The sequence below is a fragment of the Myxine glutinosa genome, chromosome 9 (genome assembly GCF_964187855.1).
Source record: "Myxine glutinosa chromosome 9, kmMyxGlut1.1, whole genome shotgun sequence".
Taxonomy (NCBI): Eukaryota; Metazoa; Chordata; class Myxini; order Myxiniformes; family Myxinidae; genus Myxine; species Myxine glutinosa.
The window spans coordinates 22,277,710-22,298,479 of NC_136269.1; the positions used below are offsets into that span (position 1 = coordinate 22,277,710).

Consider the following 20,770-nt stretch of genomic DNA (forward strand, 5'->3'; position numbering starts at 1 on the left):
GTATTGTCACTGCATGGCAAGCGATTCCTGTCCAAACCTTGGCAAATCTCGTGAACAGCATGCCTCAACGTGTACGTGCTCTCCTGAATGCTCGTGGGGGTTACACGAAGTACTGAACTGTAATTTTACTGTCCGTAATCTCAGTCGTAATTTAACTTTTGTTTTTATTTTAAAAAAATTTGGCTAATGTGCAAAATAAAGAGATATTTCTGGAAAACGTAGAGAAGTTTAACACAGTACTGTCCATGAATTGAGTTCGATATCAGTTTACATCACTTTCAAGGATCAATTTATTTGTTTCGAAATATCAAATGTGGTTTTTGTTTCTTTTAAAGGTCACATTAACAAAATCTAGAATAATTTCGACATAATTCCAATGAACTTTTTGTTCTAAGACATCTTGAAAAGTAAGTTCACCCCCACCAAAAAAATATTCCATATTAAATGCCAAGTCTGTATATAATGTCCCTGTGCATGATGTGCTGCTGCAACTCACCCGCTGGTGCTGGCCAAACGATGTACCTCATCAGCTTCAATGACACATCCATAATGCAGAAACTGCCTTAGGACTTCCTTACGGTCGTCGGTCCACAGATAAGCATATTTTTGGTACACCAACCGAGCCTGCAATGCTTCTTCAGCCGCACTGTGTACCCTTTGTCGTAGGTCATCACACATCTCTACCAGGTCTGCTTGTTCCTCCATCTCCACCTAAACATCATCAGTTTAATTTAACTTTAATGGGTTCATTTTATGTACTAGCAACGGTACCCGCCCTAAGGGCGGGGCTTCAATTGGGAGGCCCAAATGAAGAGGTAAAATATCAGAAATTGAAGGCTTTTTTTATTTTAAACGATTCAGATAAACATCCGTGAAATCATATCACACGCAAATCATCAAAATCTAAACAGTATCTTACTATAATTCACCAAATGTCCCACAGTGATCGATACACTATGATCGTGATGATTGTGATCGTGAATCGTGATCGACAATCGTGTTCACAATCGCTATGTCGTATGTACTCCCGATACGTGTTTCCTTCAGTTGAAATGGGTTAGAATTCTCTCAAGCAGGAATTCAACCCGTGTCCTTATAAAAGGTCTTTGTCCGAGGTCACCGAGTTCGATCGGTCAGCCGTGCAGCGATCGGTGCAGCGGGAAAACAACATCGTCACAATGAGACCAATGAACGTTATGTGAACGCGAATGTTATGCGGGAGTCCAAACCTGAGAATGCTGGAGATGAAAGCTGAAATTGGGAAAACTAAATAGCCTATTTTACTCTTGAGATCCCAGGATTATCCACCCAAAATATCTTTGCGATCGGTTCAGTAGTTTTTACGGTACCTTCGAACAGACAGACGGACATTTGGTGAATTATAATAAGATGTTTAAAGGATAGTCACCACCATGTGCAGCTGTGAGATAATGCAATCGATTGCAATTGTTTAGTTTGTATGCATTGCATCTTTTATCTACCATATAAAACACAATGGCAGTTTGTGTGTTTGTACAGACATCTCTCCCCTTCATAAGGGTAGGTTTTAAAGGCCAATCTTTTCACACGAATGTGCGTTCACTACGGTCTATTTTTGAGGATAAAAATAACTCGAAAACATTTTCATTAAAAGAGTAATTATGTCTCTTCTATTAGAATTGTAGACGGTGGCTTGCAAACCGAACATCAAGGGCGGTGTACAGAAGCTTTTTTTTTTTTAAATAACAATAAATACAAGGCACAAGGACGGTAAATTTGCTGCACGTGATGTGCAATGCGCGTAGAGTGAAACGGGTGTTCCTTTACACCTGTATGATGTCTAATAAATAAAGATATAAGCACACCTGGCACTAGGCTGAGGCTTCAGACTTTGGCATGCTTACGAGGCCGTACTGTCGAATAAAACTGTTCCAACCCGTCATTTTTGATAGGCTTTTTACTCGTATGTAATAAGTGGAAAAGTAAGAACACTCACACTGTCTTTGAATTAATTCAGTAATACTGTACTTATTGAAGTGACATACCCATTTTTCTTGTGGTGATAATAATAATGAGAACGGCACTCAGTAGAGCTCACACCTCCGCCAGGAGGACCAGATTGTATTTTGTATCCCACTGATCGGTCGGATCTGGAATGGGACCTTAACCAAGACCGAATTGGCTTGTTCTTGTCACCCAAACAACTCTTCCACCTAGTTTTGTCCGAATCCGTCCACAACTTTTTGAGCTATTGTGCTATATATCGTTCTTTGCCCTATCTCTCAATAGTGAAGAATCATTTTTAAAATTCTAGTATCCGGATCCGGATCTTCACCAAAATCTAATTAATTTGTCATTGTCAAACACCAAACCGATCCAACAAATTCCGTCATAATTCCAAAGCAAACTTGAAGATTTAGAAAAGAATCCTGCATCTCATTTTCCAAGGCTTTCCATAAGCAAATGTGAAAAAAGTATACCTGATAATGAGAATGTTCACAATATTTATCCAGGCGAGGAATGAGGGTTGAAATTGAAAACACGTCGCAGATTAAGCCATCAACCAAGGCCATTAAACTTGATTCATCATCAGGCTCCAGTGATGGTTTGAACACCAAAAGTGGAGGCTCCAGCTCCAGTGTAAGCTCCAGAAATGGCTGCGTACACATCACTGGATCTTCAAACAAAAACGGGGAGAGAAAGAGAAGGTAAATATAAAAGCTTTATTATGATAATATGGAGAAGACAAATTAATAATTTTGTCAAAAGGTCAAAGGTCAGCGTCACATAAAATTGTCAATTTTCATCCAATTGACCGGAAATTTAAATTTACCATTTGAGTTTTGCCATCAAATGTTCAACAAAGCTTTATTATGAAAATATGGAGAAGGCAAATTAATAATTTGGTCAAAGGTCAAAAGGTCAGAATCACAAGTCATCAATTTACATCCGAATGATCTGAAAATTTAAGAATTTGCATGTTGGGTCCCAGAATTTGTTCACCAATCAAAAGCTAGAAGCTGATTCATTTTTAGATCAAAATCACAAAGGTCAAGGCTGCATAAAATAATCAATTTTCATTTTTTTTCTTCTTTTAACTGTTTTCAGAAGAAGAAGACGTCGGAACACAAATGGATGCAGACGGTCTTTGCATTTTTCAGATGCTTTCAAGTTACCCTCTCCAGAGGGTCCGTTTGTTTGGGTATGCTTTTCAGTTCCACAAGAATAGAGTAAAAATGAATACTAGGTACCTGTGTTGTTCAGCAGGAACCTCAAAGAACACTCAATGGCAGCGAAAACGCCATCTGCAACGAGCTCATCGACGTGACGCACATACATTTTCCAGGCCTCTAGATTTTTGTCTGCCTCAAGTAAAGTTTGGTTTTCCTGTCAGACAGAATTATATAAAAGATCAAAACTGACCAAGCAATGCCACTGTTAGTTTCGACATTCAAACTTTACAAAAGCCGCATCAAAGTGAGCAGAATTGTACAACTAAAGCCTTACTTTCCGATATTTTAAATTGTTAGGGCATTTTTAGTGACCTTTGACATTTGATCCCTTGACACCAAAATAAAACAAGTTCATCTTTGCATCATAATACATATTTGTACCAACCTTGGCCAGAATCTGATCACTGGTTCACAAGTTATCGCGGTAACAGTATTTTTACCTAACATGACCTCTGACCTTTTCCCTTTGACCTCGTGACCCCAAAATCTAATCAGTTCATCTTTACCTCATTATACGTAACTGCATTATGTTTGACTAAGATCCCTTCAGCCGTTGTCACGTTATCGCGGTAACGAAAACCTATCACGGACGGACAGACAGCCGGACGGACAACCTGAAAACATAATGCCTTCGGCGACTTCGTCGACTCCGATGCCGGAGGCATAAAAACAGTTTGACCAGAAGGTAACCTAGTGCTGAGCACACGTGAGTGATGGCCTGAAGGTTGTGCATTCCAGGTAAGCTAAATTTTGATATCAATTTGATAGTGTTGATAGTGTTGTACACTATCAACAACAATATCAGTTGATAGTGTTGATAAACTATCAACAATTTTGACTCCTAACTTTGTTTTTGTTACATTGATCTAAGGCTCAGGCAGAAACCTGTACATATATCATATGGAGGGGAAAGACATTAGGAGACATCAGTGTACTTTTACATGAATTTTTTTATTTTATTTTTTTGTATACAAGATCGAGGCTCGTGAAAGAGCTAACATTAATCACACAAAGAGTCAAACCGACACAAAAAACACAAAATAAGGGGAGCGGTAGACAAGATGGGGAGAGAGGGGGAAGGACACAAACACAACATTTGAGAGCAGGGATATCGAGAGAACTGTGGGAGGGAGAGGGCTTGGGGGGAGGTGGGAGAGGTATAAAACATATGGACACTGCAAGGACTTCCAGGAAAGAAGTTGGAATTTCGAAAAAGTGTATCTGGGGTGAATTAGCGGGGGTAGAAAAGATCAAGATTTTGGATGGGGGAAGATAAGAGATGGTGGTGAACAGCTGTTTTAAAGACCTAGAGGGAGGAGTGGGATTGAAGGGAGTGGGGGAGTTTGTTCCAGAGGCGGGCGAAAAGAGGAATTAAAGAGTGAAGGTGAGCAGAGAGTCTTGATTTGGCAGTTTCACCAGAAGAGGGGTGCAGGCAGATCTTGTGTGACCTGTAGGAGTACTTGGGGGACAGAGCACAGATAGGGCTGGGGGGCTAGGCCAGAGAGGAGTCGGTAGAAGACAGAAAGACCACCAACCTGCCTGCGGTGAGTAAGTGAAAGGCCCTCGGAGTTAGCTTCATCGCGGGAGATTCCAATGATTCTGAAAGCTTTGGTTTCAACAACGTGAAGCCGAGCGAGGTGTGAGGCAGGAGCACCGGCCCAGAGGGTGGAACAGTATTCCATTGAGCTGCAGATGAAAGCCTTGTATGTGGTGAGGAGTTCAGGTGTGCCTAAGAAGGACCTCGCACGACGGAGGATGCCCAGTCGGCGACTGGCTTTGGAGGCCAGCTTGGAAATGTGGTTTTCCCAGGAAAGACCATGGCAGATAGTGAGCCCCAAAAGCATGAGTGACAGAACTTATTGGAGAGGATTGTTGAGAAAGTACATGGGAGGGTTGTCCAGGCGGTCTTTTCGGAGAGACATCGTAAGAGTGTGAGATTTATCAGGATTGAAAGACATGTTCCACTTGTTTGCCAAGTCTGTGATTTTTGTCCAGGTCTGCAGAGAGTGAGGAGGCTGCAGACTGCCGATCTGAGGGATGAGGAATAGAGCGGCAGAAAGTGGAGTCGTCAGCAAAGAGATAGAGAGGATTTTCCAGAGAGTCGGAGAGATCATTGATGAAGACCAGAAAAAGCACAGGGCCCAGAACACTGCCTTGGGGAACTCCAGCCTGAACAGGAAGAGGAGATGAGAGAAACCCATTCAGGGCCACACGTTGATCGACCAGAGAGGAAGCCCACAAGCCATGCGTGGAGATTTCCGTGGAGATTTTCCATGACCTGATCTAACATGTTACAATGTCATGCATGTTCTGATCCTTTCAATGACCTCATCTAACATGTTATAATATCATGCACGTTCTGATCTGACGTGTTATAATATCATGCACGTTCTGATCGTTTCAATGACCTAATCTACCATGTTATAATATCATGCACATTCTGATCTAACATGTTATAATATCATGCACGTTCTGATCTAACATGTTATAATATCATGCACGTTCTGATCGTTTCAATGACCTAATCTACCATGTTATAATATCATGCACGTTCTGATCGTTTCAATGACCTGATCTAACATGTTATAATATCATGCATGTTCTGATCTAACATGTTATAATATCATGCACGTTCTAATAGTTTCAATGACCTAATCTAACGTGTTATAATATCATGCACGTCCTGATCTAACGTGTTATAATATCATGCACGTTCTGATCTAACATGTTATAATATCATGCACGTGAAGCACGCGGTGCTACGCGCGCGACTTGCTACCAAGGAGGAAGCGGACAACGCGGTAAGTTTAATGTTCTTTATTCAAAGAGGTCACTGTAGCACTGGCGCGCTCCGGGCTGTGCGCCCGGTGTATATCCTGAGGCCACGCCTACCCCTTGGGCGTGGCCGCCGCCCACTTGGTGCGCGGAATGATGTCACCACGCCAGTGGGCTTTCGTGTCCGCCACACGCGCCCCCCCAGAATTCCCGCGCACCTGGAGGGCCAGTTTGCGGGGCAAACGGATGACCCGGCCGAAGCGCCCTCTGGCGACCGGCGGCGTCCGGGGTGCAGGGATGCCAGGTGGGATGCCCCCGGCTGTACCCGGGATGGGTGCCGGACTGGGGGGCGGCGTGCCTGCGGTGCTGGGCGGTGCCGGGGGTCCGCCCGCAGGGGGGCGGCCCCGACGCAGGGGCCGAGCCACCGGCGGGGGGTGGTCCACGTCGAGGTGGGCCGGCTTGAGGCGGTCTATGGAAACCCGGTCAGGAGTGCTGCCGATGTCCAGGGTGAAATGTTTCACCCCGGGCTCCAGCACGCGCAAAGGCCCGTCGTACGGGGGCCGCAGTGGTGTCCGGTGGGCGTCGTGCCGGACGAAGGCGTACTCCGCGGTGCGAAGCTCCGGGGCGACGTGTGTAGGAGTGTGCCCGTGGTGCGCCGTCGGCACCGGGGCGAACCTCCGGGCGGTCTCCTGCAGCGCAGAACGCTCCTGCGTCACGGACCAAGGTGCCGTGGGGTCTGGGAGGAACTCGCCCGGCACCCGCAGCGGTTGTCCAAAGACCAACTCCGCCGCGGATGCGCGCAGGTCCTCCTTGGGCACCGTCCGGAGGCCCAGCAGGACCCAGGGGAGCCTGTCGACCCAGCCGCCGTCGCGGAGGGTGGCCCGGAACGTGGCCTTCAACGAGCGGTGGAACCACTCGCACAGGCCATTGGCTTGGGGGTGGTAGGCCGTGGTTCGGTGCAGCTGGACCCCGAGCCCCCGCGCGACCGCGGCCCAGAGCTCCGAGGTGAACGAGATGTCCGAGGGGGCGCCGAACCGGGCGACCTAGGTGGCGATGAACGCCTGCGCGACGTCTGCCGCCGTCGTCGCCGCCAAAGGCATGGCCTCCGGCCACAGGGTGGTGCAGTCCACCATGGTAAGGACGTGGGTGAAACCCCGTGAGGGGGGCATAGGTCCCACTCGAACCTACGTGCCGGCACCGTAAACGGGGCCAATGGGGCCTGGGTATGCTGGTGCACCTTCGCGCGCTGGCACGCGAGGCACGTCCTGGTCCAGCCGCGGACGGCCTTCCGGAGGCCATGCCAGACAAACTTGTCGGCGACCAACCTCTGGGAGGCCTTCGTGCCCGGGTGGGACAGGCCGTGGATGGCGTCAAAAACCTGGCGCTGCCAGCCTGCGGGCACGATGGGGCGAGGCCGCCCGAGGGAGACGTCGCAAACGAGGGCCGTGCCCGCGCCGTCGAAGGGCACCTCGGTGACGCGGAGGCCCGTGACGGCGGTCCGCAAGGCCTGGACCCCGGGGTCGGCGGCCTGGTCCGCCGCCATCCGGGCATAGTCAATGCCAAGGTGGACTGCGTGGGCGACGGCCCGGGAAAGGCAATTGGCCACCGGGTTGTCCTTTCCCGCGACGTGTCGGATGTCCGTCGTGTACTCGGACACGGCCGCGAGATGACGCTGTTGCCGGGCCGATCACGGCTCGGCGACCTTGCCCATCGCGAAAACCAGTGGCTTGTGGTCGACGAAGGCCGTGAACGCACGTCGCACGGCCCTTGAGCAGATGGCGGAAGTGCCTGACCGCCAGGTGAAGCCCAAGCAACTCGCGGTCGAAGGTACTGTAACGGCGTTCGGGCGGGCGAAGCTGCCGCCTGAAGAACGCCAGCGGTTGCCAAGCTCCACGCACCCATTGCTCGTGCACCGTGCCCACCGCGTAGTCCGAGGCGTCGGTGGTGAGGGCGATCGGTGCATCGGGCGCCGGGTGCGCGAGCATGGTGGCGTTAGCCAAGGCAAGCTTCGCGCCCACGAACGCCGCGTCCATCTGCTCGGTCCAGTTGATGTCACCTTTGCCCGGCTTCCCCCGGAGGGCCTCGTGTAAGGGGCGCATGAGCTGGGCGATGCGGGGCAGGAACCGATGGTAAAAGTTTACCATGCCCAGGAACTCCTGGAGCCCCTTGATTGTGCGGGGGCGCGGAAACCCCTTCATCGCCTCCACCTTGGCCGGTAGGGGGACGGCCCCGTGCCTGGTGACGCGGTGCCCCAAAAAGTCGATTTCAGCGACACCGAACCGGCACTTGGCGGGGTTCACGATCAGGCCGTGCTGGCCCAGACGTTCGAAGAGCGTGCGGAGATGGTGAAGGTGCTCTTCGTGGGACGCGCTGCCGACGAGGATGTCGTCCAGGTATACGTACAAAAAATCCAAGCCGCGCAAGAGGCTGTCCATGAGGCGCTGGAACGCCTGAGCCGCATTTTTCAAACCGAAGGGCATCCAAAGAAATTCGAAAAGCCCGAATGGCGTGATGACAGCCGTCTTCAGGATGTCCTCCGGCCTGACAGGGACCTGATGGTAGCCGCGTACGAGGTCCACCTTTTAAAAGAAGGACATATTCGCCAAGCGGGCGGAAAGGTCCTGAATGTGGGGGACGGGGTAGCGGTCGGGGGTGGTGGCGTCGTTGAGGCGCCGGTAGTCCCCGCATGGTCGCCATCCCCCGCCGGGCTTGGGCACGATGTGGAGCGGGGACGCCCACGCGCTCTCGGAGCGCCGCACGATGCCGAGCCGCTCCAGCGTGGCGAATTCCGCTTTCGCTACCGCGAGCTTCGTCGGCTCGAGGCGGCGTGCCCGGGCGTAGACCAGTGGCCCGGCAGTGGGGATGTGATCTTCCACCCCGTGCTTGACGGTCCCCGCCGAGAAGGTGGGCCTCGTGAGGGCCGGGAAACCCGCGAGGAGGCGGGCGAATTCGTCCGCTGCCGGAAGCGTACAGATGAACCTGGCCGGAACGGAACCGCTCAGCAAGCCGCTCGGCGAGCCGCTCGATGAGCCGCTCTGTGAGCTGCTCAACGAGGCAGTCAGCGCACACGCGAGCGAGCTGAACGTCTCAGCCTGGACAAGCCTTCTGCGCTTTACATCGACCAGTAATCCATTAGCACATAAGAAGTCCGCGCCGAGCAGTGCCATGGGCACGTCGGCCGTAACGAACGACCAATGGAAAACCTGCCCTCCGAACCGCAGGGAGAGACAGCGTTTTCCGTACGTGCGTATAGACGTACCATTGGCCGCAAGCAGCGTGGGACCTCGGCCCGCGGTGTGCTTGTCGGATGTACCGGCAGGAACGACACTCACCTGCGCCCCCGTGTCACACAGGTAACGGCGCCCGGACAAGGTATCTGTTATGTACAGAAGGCTGTTTGAATTGCCGACGCTCACCATTGCCACCGAGCGCCGGCTCGCCCGTTTCCCGACCTGCCGAATGAGCACGGCGGGCGACACTGCCGAGCCTCGTGGCCGAACTTGGCGTGGAAGAAACACCAGGCGGGCAGCTGCGGCGTCGGAGGCCGCGGTTTTCTTCGCGGCGGTGGCGGACACGAGGTGCGGTGCATCTGGGAAAGCCTCGGGAGCCTCGGGAGCGGCAACCGTGCCAAGACTCACCTGCGTGTCCAAAGCCGCGTAGTATTTGTCGGCCTCGGCAGCGAGCGCACGGGGTTCCGTTAACGCAGAACCAGCCAAAGCGAGGCGGACTCGTGCTGGCAGCTGGCGTCGAAATAACGCCCGGAATAGAGCGTTCGGGGTTACGTCGCCCATGAGCGCCAGCATATGGTCCATACGGACCGACGGTCGCGTGTCCCCAATCTCGGGGAAGTCCAAGAGGCGATGCCCGTGCATCCACCGTAAGGGCGAACGTGGCGAGGAGGAGACGCTTGACCGCCTCGTACTTGCCATCGGCAGGTGGATCCCTTAGGACCGATACGACGTGGGTGGCCGTGCCGGGCCCGAGGGCGGCGACCACTTGGCAGTACATGGTCTCGTCCACCGTGATGCCTCGAAGTCGGAACTGGGCTTCTGCCTGCAGGAACCAAACTTCGGCTTGTGACTCCCAGAATTCGGGGAGCTTGATGGAGACCGCGTTGTTAGCCATTGTTGCGGCGGTTTCGGGTTGTCAGCGACGGCTGACTCGAATGTCGGAGGTCACCAATGAAGCACGCGGTGCTACGCGCGCGACTTGCTACCAAGGAGGAAGCGGACAATGCGGTAAGTTTAATGTTCTTTATTCAAAGAGGTCACTGTAGCACTGGCGCGCTCCGGGCTGCGCGCCCGGTGTATATCCTGAGGCCACGCCTACCCCTTGGGCGTGGCCGCCGCCCACTTGGTGCGCGGAATGATGTCACCACGCCAGTGGGCTTTCGTGTCCGCCATACACGTTCTGATCGAACGTGTTATAATATCATGCACGTTCTGATCGTTTCAATGACCTAATCTACCATGTTATAATATCATGCACGTTCTGATCTAACATGTTATAATATCATGCACGTTCTGATCTAACATGTTATAATATCATGCACGTTCTGATCGTTTCAATGACCTAATCTACCATGTTATAATATCATGCACGTTCTGATCTAACGTGTTATAATATCATGCACGTTCTGATCGTTTCAATGACCTAATCTACCATGTTATAATATCATGCACGTTCTGATCGTTTCAATGACCTGATCTAACATCTATATTATAATAGCCGTAGATGATTCTGTCTGTCTGTCTGTCTATCTGTTGGGTGTCTGTCCGGGGTGTGGCTTACTCGGTTTGCAGAGTAGCTCCACCCATAGCTCCACCCATTCTGGGAGTGGCTATAAACAAATATCCACCATTTTATTAACTCGCATAGCTTTGAGTCCTGTTTTGTAGGCCCGTGGTGTCTTGCTCTCCCCCAGTTTTATTTCAAATCAAATCCGATAAATCATTTCATTTTTCACAGTCGCTAACATAGTTTTGACTCGGTTGAAAAAAAACGGGAAGAAAATCCGATGAAAGTTGCCGTTTATAGAACGAAATGAATTCTCAAAGGCCTGTAACTTCAAGGCCATTGAGTCTCTCTCACGCCTTTATCTCCAATCTAACTCACCATATGATTTCATTTTTATCGATGGTTTTACTTTTAGACTCGGTGTCAGCAATAATTGAGAACAATCCACACACGCGGGAAAATGCAGAGATATATTTTTTAAAATCGCGTCATGGTGTATCATACACCGCCCAACATGACACCGACGGCAACGTGTCTATACATCTTAAAAATTCGCTTTTGCTTTTCCGTTATGATATATTACTATTTCGTTTGATGATAGTCGTCACAAAAACGTCAACAATGATGCCGACATATATTTCTTCGTTTTTATTTCATTCAACATATTAGCCGGAAGTAAAATATGTTTCAGGAAATTACCGAGAGATATTTCTTCGTTTTTTTTATTAGTTATGTGCGCATACACTTTAAATAGGTTTATTTGAAATCTTTAATTTTCCACAAACATTCCACACACGTGGGAAAATGCAGAGATATATTTTTTAAAATCGCGTCATGGTGTATCATACACCGCCCAACATGACACCGACGGCAATGTGTCGATATCTATTTTAAATTCGATATATCATTTCATTTTTCACAGTCGCTAACATAGTTTTAGACTCGGTTGAAAAAAAACGAGAAGAAAATCCGATGAAAGTTGCCGTTTATAGAACGAAATGAATTCTCAAATGCCTGTAACTTCAAGGCCATTGAGTCTCTCTCACGCCTTTATCTCCAATCTAACTCACCATATGATTTCATTTTTATCGATGGTTTTAGAGTCGGTGTCAGCAATAATTGAGAACATTCCACACACGCGGGAAAATGCAGATATATTTTTTAAAATCGCGTCATGGTGTATCATACACCGCCTAACATGACACCGACGGCAACGTGTCGATACATATTAAAAATTCGATATATCATTTCATTTTTCACAGTCGCTAACATAGTTTTCGACTCGGTTGAAAAAAAACGGGAAGGAAATCCAATGAAAGTTGCCGTTTATAGAACGAAATGAATTCTCAAACGCCTGTAACTTCAACTTCAAGGCCATTGAGTCTCTCTCACGCCTTTATCTCCAATCTAACTCACCATATGATTTCATTTTTATCGATGGTTTTGGACTCGGTGTCAGCAATAATTGAGAACATTCCACACACGCGGGAAAATGCAGAGATATATTTTTAAAAATCGCGTCATGGTGTATCATACACCGCCCAACATGACACCGACGGCAACGTGTCGATATATATTAAAAATTCGCTTTTGCTTTTCCGTTAAGATATATTACTTTTTCGTTTGATGACAGTCGTCACAAAAACGTCAACAATGATGCCGACATATATTTCTTCGTTTTTATTTAATTCAACATTATTAGCCGGAAGTAAAATATGTTTCAGGAAATTACCGAGAGATATTTCTTCGTTTTTTAAAATTAGTTATGTGCGAATACACTTTAAATAGGTTTATTTGAAATCTTTAATTTTCCACAATATAATTTACTTGCCATTTATCATTTGATGATTACGAGACAAATTCCTCTTGAGGATCGTGACAATTTATGCGCTGCGTGGAAACTTCTATTTCCAAAATGAATGAGACTATCGATGAAGAACGCAGACTTGAACAGGATGCAGCAAGAAAACGAATGAGACGGGCGAACGAGTCCATCGACGAACGTCAATGCAAACTTGCGGGGTCACCCGTGGGAATCCCACGGGCATGGATGTGTGTGACATTTCGACATATTGAGTTCGATGCTGCACATTCATTTTTACAAAATGGTTACTGGCAAGTCATCAGATCCAGAAATGGTGTAAAAACCACCGTTTAGAGGCCATTTTTCCCCGCAAAGCGGGGGTTGGCCTTTTCGGGGACCATGGTAGTTGTTGTTTTTTTGTCCCCTTTTTGAAGCAATGTTTTACGGCCGGATGCCCTTCCTGACGCCAACCCTTTTTGCCGCCTTCAACGACAAACAGGGAATTACCAGTGAACTGGTACTCAATTAGCCGACCTCGGAAGGATGACAGGCTGAGTCAACCCCCCTGGCATTAATTCGGCGATCGACCGAGATTCGAACCCAGGATCCTAAGCCGGCACCCTAGCCGCTAGCCCAACACCAGAAATGGTGTCATGAACACAATTTATTTACGCACAAGCACAAAAGCAAGACGGGCCGATTTCCGATTCCGACGGGCCGACGGGCGAGACGGGCCGATTTCCGATTCCGACGGGCCGATTTGGAGCAAGAAAAAGAACGAGACGGGAGCAAAAGGAGAGAAACGAGACGGGGAAAGCCGATTGGAGAGGCGAGTGAGGGGCGATTGGAGAGGAGTGTGAGGCGCGATTGGAGAGGAGTGTGAGGCACGATTGGAGAGGAGTGTGAGGCGTGATTGGAGAGGAGTGTGAGGCACGATTGGAGAGGAGTGATTGGAGGGGAGTGTGAGGCACGATTGGAGAGGAGTGTGAGGCACGATTGGAGAGGAGTGTGAGGCGCGATTGGAGAGGAGTGTGAGGCGCGATTGGAGAGGAGTGTGAGGCGCGATTGGAGAGGCGTGTGAAGGATTGGAGAGGAGAGGAGTGTGAGGGATTGGAGAGGTGAGGGATTGGAAAGGAGAGGGATGTGAGGGTTTGGAGAGGAGAGGAGTGCTAGGTGGAGAGAGGAGAGTGTCAGGTGGAGACAGGAGAGTGTCAGGTGGAGACAGGAGAGTGTCAGGTGGAGAGGAGTGAGGGGTCACATATTATGTGAAATAAATAAATTGTGTTCATCACACCATTTCTGGATCTGATGACTTGCCAGTAACCATTTTGTAAAAATGAATGTGCAGCATATAACTCAATATGTCGAAATGTCACACACATCCATGCCCGTGGGATTCCCACGGGTGACCCCGCTAGTGTTATAATATCATGCACGTTCTGATCGTTTCAATGACCTAATCTACCATGTTATAATATCATGCACGTTCTGATCTAACATGTTATAATATCATGCACGTTCTGATCGTTTCAATGACCTGATCTAACATGTTATAATATCATGCACGTTCTGATCCTTTCATCGACCTGATCTAACATATTATAATATCATGCACGTTCTGATCTAACATGTTATAATATCATGCACGTTCTGATCTAACAACAACACAACATGCATTTTAAGGCCATTTTCCCTGCTAGAGCGGGGGTTAGCCTTGCGGTCCCCATGACAATCTTCTCCATTTTGCCCTATTTTCTGCATCTCTCCTTGTTAACCCCCTTGCCCACATTTCTTCTTCCACCATCTTTAGCCAAGTCTTTCTCGGTCTTCCCCGTCCTCTACTTCCTTCTACATTAATCTGATCGTTCGATAATACGTTCGATAATACGTTCTGATCTAACATGTTATAATATCATGCACGTTCTGATCTAACATGTTATAATATCATGCACGTTCTGATCTAACATGTTATAATATCATGCACGTTCTGATCCTTTCAGTGACCTAATCTACCATGTTATAATATCATGCACGTTCTGATCGTTTCAATGACCTGATCTAACATGTTATAATATCATTCACGTTCTGATCCTTTCATCGACCTGATCTAACATGTTATAATATCATGCACGTTCTGATCTAACATGTTATAATATCATGCACGTTCTGATCTAACATGTTATAATCTCATGCACGTTCTGATCTAACATGTTATAATATCATGCACGTTCTGATCCTTTCAATGACCTAATCTACCATGTTATAATATCATGCACGTTCTGATCTAACGTGTTATAATATCATGCACGTTCTGATCTAACATGTTATAATATCATGCACGTTCTGATCGTTTCAATGACCTAATCTAACATGTTATAATATCATGCACGTTCTGATCTAACATGTTATAATATCATGCACGTTCTGATCTAACATGTTATAATATCATGCACGTTCTGACCTAACATCTTATAATATCATGCACGTTCTGATCGTTTCAATGACCTAATCTAACATGTTATAATATCATGCACGTTCTGATCTAACATGTTAAATTATCATGCACGTTCTGATCTAACATGTTATAATATCATGCACGTTCTGATCTAACATGTTATAATATCATGCACGTTCTGATCGTTTCAATGACCTAATCTAACATGTTATAATATCATGCACGTTCTGATCTAACATGTTATAATATCATGCACCGTGTTATAATATCATGCACGTTCTGATCTAACATGTTATAATATCATGCACGTTCTGATCTAACATGTTATAATATCATGCACGTTCTGATCTAACATGTTATAATATCATGCACGTTCTGATCTAACATGTTATAATATCATGCACGTTCTGATCGTTTCAATGACCTAATCTACCATGTTATAATATCATGCACGTTCTGATCTAACATGTTATAATATCATGCACGTTCTGATCTAACATGTTATAATATCATGCACGTTCTGATCTAACATGTTATAATATCATGTACGTTCTGATCTAACATGTTATAATATCATGCACATTCTGATCTAACCTGTTATAATATCATGCACGTTCTGATCTAACATGTTATAATATCATGCACGTTCTGATCTAACATGTTATAATATCATGCACGTTCTGATCTAACATGTTATAATATCATGCACGTTCTGATCTAACATGTTATAATATCATGCATGTTCTGATCTAACATGTTATAATATCATGCACGTTCTGATCGTTTCAATGACCTAATCTACCATGTTATAATATCATGCACGTTCTGATCTAACATGTTATAATATCATGCACGTTCTGATCGTTTCAATGACCTAATCTACCATGTTATAACGTCATGCACGTTCTGATCGTTTCAATGACCTAATCTAACATGTTATAATATCATGCACGTTCTGATCTAACATGTTATAATATCATGCACGTTCTGATCGTTTCAATGACCTAATGTAACATGTTATAACGTCATGCACGTTCTGATCTAACATGTTATAATATCATGCACGTTCTGATCGTTTCAATGACCTAATCAAACATGTTATAATATCATGCACGTTCTGATCTAGCATGTTATAATATCATGCACGTTCTGATCTAACATGTTATAATATCATGCACGTTCTGATCGTTTCAATGACCTAATCTACCATGTTATAATATCATGCACGTTCTGATCGTTTCAATTACCTAATCTACCATGTTATAACGTCATGCACGTTCTGATCGAACATGTTATAATATCATGCACGTTCTGATTTAACATGTTATAATATCATGCACGTTCTGTTCTAACATGTTATAATATCATGCATGTTCTGATCCTTTCATCGACCTGATCTAACATGTTATAATATCATGCACGTTCTGATCTAACATGTTATAATATCATGCACGTTCTGATCGTTTCAATGACCTGATCTAACATGTTATAATATCGTGCACGTTCTGATCTAACATGTTATAATATCATGCACGTTCTGATCTAACATGTTATAATATCATGCACGTTCTGATCTAACATGTTATAATATTATGCACGTTCTGATCAAACATGTTATAATATCATGCACGTTCTGATCGTTTCAATGTCCTAATCTACCATGTTATAATATCATGCACGTTCTGATCTAACATGTTATAATATCATGCACGTTCTGATCTAACATGTTATAATATTGTTACGGAACCCAACGTCGGCCTATGGTTCCCCTTTGAGGGGGGATTAGTCCCCTTGTTTGTTACTGACCGACGTGGTCCCTGAAGCTGCACCGCGACCTCCGGAAAGGCCGGTGAGCAGCTTCGTTCGTGACCGCGGATAAGATGTTAATTTGCCGAGCGGATGGCAGCCGCGGCCCGAACCGTTAACAATGACTAGACCCGATTCCTTAATGTTGGCCAAAATCGTGCCACAGGTGTCCAATGAGGGAAATCACAAAGACGACACGGATGTGAAGAAGAAGAAGACGAAGGCAAAAAGGGTTTGAAAATGCTACTATATTTATTCCTACTATTTACAGGACCAAAATAACCAAGGAAGAAGGAAAGATAATAAAATAAAGACAGAAGGAATCAAGGAGACACTGCAACGCTAGCTTACCTACAGTCTTAATTAATACCCCAGGACAAGACATACAAAACGGACTACGAGCAAACTCACACGAATGGGGAAATTGCAGGCAGGAATGGAAGGACTGGAAGGAGAGGAAGGTCCAACGGGAACCAGAGCTGGAGCTTGATCCCGCACGGGACGTCGGGCGGGACCTCGACGGCCACCGATGCCACCGCAATCCGGCTCCCGCGTCGCAGCGGGTCGAAACTGCGTGGTCTCAAAGCTGGTGGTGGTGGACTCCAAGCTGGTGGTGGTGGACTCTCTGTGGTGGACTCAACTCATCTGCTTAACTCCTCCTTGACGCATGCTCGTGGGGATCCCTTACTCATCTCCCTCTTGCGCGATCTTCGCACGCATATCTCATCCTCAAGCGCGGGTGTGACACGCCCTCGTCGGTTTCGGTCCAGCCCTCCCCCCGTGCTCTGTGACCTTATATGGCAATGCCACGGGCTTGCCTCCTTATTTGGACATGGAGCCGAACGGCGCGCCCCTCGTGGTGAGCTACGGGCTTGTTCCCTTATTTGGGCATGGGGCTGAACAGCCCCGCCCCTCGTGGCGCGCCCTGGGCTTGCCTCTTCCCGGCGACCCCGCCCCTCCTGTTCAAACAGAGCACGGAGCATATATTCACTATTTGCAGCGAAATGAGAGGGCGCGCACCCCACGCTTGTGAAGCTGCTTTACCCAGAGAGGGAGTTTGGGCTGGGAAATGTAATTATTGAAGGGGAGCTATTCTTATTTGATTCGGTGCAATGGAGTGTCAATTAATGGAAGACACAGCCTTAACCTACATAGAATAAGGAAATAAACTACCAACAAGCAGGAAATCTATGATTGGCTAACGCGATTGTATATGACCTAACTAAGGGACGCCCTATGACCTTTATACACAACTGGAGGAAGGAGGGTGATATTTTTACAACAATAAAAAAAACACAATTCTCATATCCACAACACTGCACCCTCCTCCTCTTAGGCACGTCCCGGGCCTATTACTTTTACTTTTAGTGTGGCACGTAGGTGTAGTTCCCTCTATATTTAACCTGACCCTGAGTGTGACAGTTTTAAAACACAAATAAATATGTCCCACTGCTCCATTGCACCCTGCCTAACAGACTCATGCCCACAGCTAACCGAATTGCGGAATTGTCTTCAAACTATACATTTACGATGGGGGAGTATTATTTACAACGATGCTTTTTTATTTACAAAACGCAACCCAGGACCTGTGATTGTTCTTTGTTCTTTTGGGGGGGGAGACAGTCTGCCCTGCATCGACGCACCAGAAAGCACCCAAAACGCACCAAAGCACCCTCAAGCACCAATCGGTGCACAGTCATCACAGTTCAATAAAAATAAAAACAACAAACCTTTGGTGGTGTCTTGCTCTTCGGCTCCCTCTGCTGGCTATTGTTATCTTCCAGATGTTGTCAACTTCGTCATTTTCTTACTGGCGGCCTATTTGGACATAATAAAACTTGCACAGAAAACGTGTCCGTTTTTTATTTATGGCCCACAGGGCCGGCTATTGTGGTTCACCTGTGTGGCATCGGTGCCCTGTGACCAAGGTCCGCCAGCAAGATCTCGGGCCTTCATAGCCGGTTCCAGCAGAGGGGCCATGCCCCAACCCATGGGGTCCATCAGTGGTGCTCAGCCACAGACATGTGGTCCATACGTGGTGCATCGATGCAGACAGTTGTGGTTGCGAGCGTTTCGGGCGCACAATGGCGGACTCCCGCACGCTCCCCTCGGTGCCCAGTGGCGCACAGTCCTCGTGTGGGAGACAAGGGGGGGGGAAAAGACAGGTGAGCGAGGGGTAAGGTCACAAGGGTACACATCAATAAAGGCAATGCAAGGCGAGGTGCGTATGGAGACGGAGCGGAGAAAAGCTCGTCCCTACCGTACGTCCCTCCCCCCCCCCCCCTCCCCCGTTACCTACTCTACCCTTGCCCTTACCCCATATTTACAACAATCTACACATTTACAAATTCGTCACTAATGTCTCGTCATCCCCATATTTCCCCTATAACAAATTCGTCTTCACAATCCCTCGAACCAAAATTTGCCATCACCAATTCATCATCAATCCTCATAAGGAGGGAGAGATGGAACAACAGCACAATGTCACACCCACGTCATGATGCGTCTCGCATTCCAAACATTTGCACAAAATAATAAAAACCACCTGGCATGGTGTGGAGGTACGTCACCTCAGGTGAGTGGATGTAGATGGTGCGAGGAGATTTCCATCCTAACTATCCTCTAACTGACATTAACACACTTTACACTACCCGGGGTCTTTCCCTGCCAATCCATTGGCCAACTTACACTATGGTTCTAAAAACCAATTCCCATTGACCAAACTGTGGTGCTTCTCAATTTGGGGTCTCACTCCCCCGATTCATCTCCCGGTGCCCTTGCACAATTTCCGGGCTGAGTCGTGTAGCTCTCCCAGCAGGTCTACCCACCTGCACACCTCCACCACTGTAGTTGCCACCCGAGCTTACCTAGCTCCTCACCCTAACCTATCTAACTGGGGAAGGCCCCTCCTGGCTCTATCACCCCTCGGTGCCCTCTCTGGCACTGGGCTACCCGGGTCCGTCCTCCGGATCCTCGGGCCCCATCCACAACAACTCTACCGGCTCCCAGAGCCCACCTGCGGCCTCACCTGGCCGACATCCTCACAGTGGTGGAGTGCCCAACCAACTACACACACTAACAGGCCACACGCCCAGCCATTTCCACGTCACTAATGCACCCATCCAAACATCATTCTTCCACCACGCACCACAGATGCCAATATCCAACCACAATTTACCTGTACCCTCTACCTAACACTTACACTACCCTCCCCGGGTATTCGTGATGGGGGTCCATCCTCCTTTCCCCCATCCACACCTTCGCACCATCCACTCCACTCCACAGTTTCCACCATACTCACTCCACGACCATCCATTCCATACTCCATATATTCCATACCATTTATTCCATACAACCATTCTCCATTCACCTGTAGTTGCACACCTGTGCAATCTCACCTGGTGCCACCTGCACCCTCCTTCCTCCCTGGACCATTTGGTCAACACAACACACATCACCATCACTCACTCATACACTGCTCCATACACCTGTTCAGTTGCACACCTGTGCAATCTCACTTGTTCCTTACTCACTGCTCCATACACTTCCATGCTCAATACACTTCTGAATACATTGTTACACACACACACGGCATCATCTGAACTACCTGGTGCCCTGCTAAAACTCGCGCTTCCCAGTCGCCCCTTATATTATTGCGCTCCCTCGTCATTATCATCCAAACTAATCTACCTGCATCCCCACTACAGGTATCATTGTCACTACTTAAACTTACAGTTACCTATGGTCAATCTCTAGGTCCCTACACACGATATCCTAACCCTCCCGGGCTAGTTTTCACTGCCAACCCCCATAACTAGTGCTCCTTTGCCCCCGCTGTGAGGGATGGCAGAGTTGCCACTCCTCTACATCGGGCATCTCCCACTACCAATTTGGCTCATCCAATTGCAACCAATCAAAAATTTTCCAATTACTGCCAATTCTATTCACTTTTCTAAATTTCGGATCAAAAACACTATCCTC

At 47.5% G+C, this 20,770-nt stretch overlaps 1 protein-coding gene across 1 annotated transcript in view; it reads right to left on the minus strand.

Moving 5' to 3' along the window:
- The window catches only part of DNAH9 (dynein axonemal heavy chain 9), a 241,309-nt gene that overhangs the window by 179,571 nt on the left and 40,968 nt on the right, over positions 1 to 20,770 (minus strand). The window contains exons 16-18 of the mRNA XM_078785082.1: positions 3,231 to 3,366; positions 2,460 to 2,656; positions 507 to 711 (exon numbers count right to left, since the gene is read on the minus strand). Coding sequence (XP_078641208.1) covers positions 507 to 711; positions 2,460 to 2,656; positions 3,231 to 3,366 — 538 coding nt within the window. The remainder of the gene's footprint in view (positions 1 to 506; positions 712 to 2,459; positions 2,657 to 3,230; positions 3,367 to 20,770) is intronic.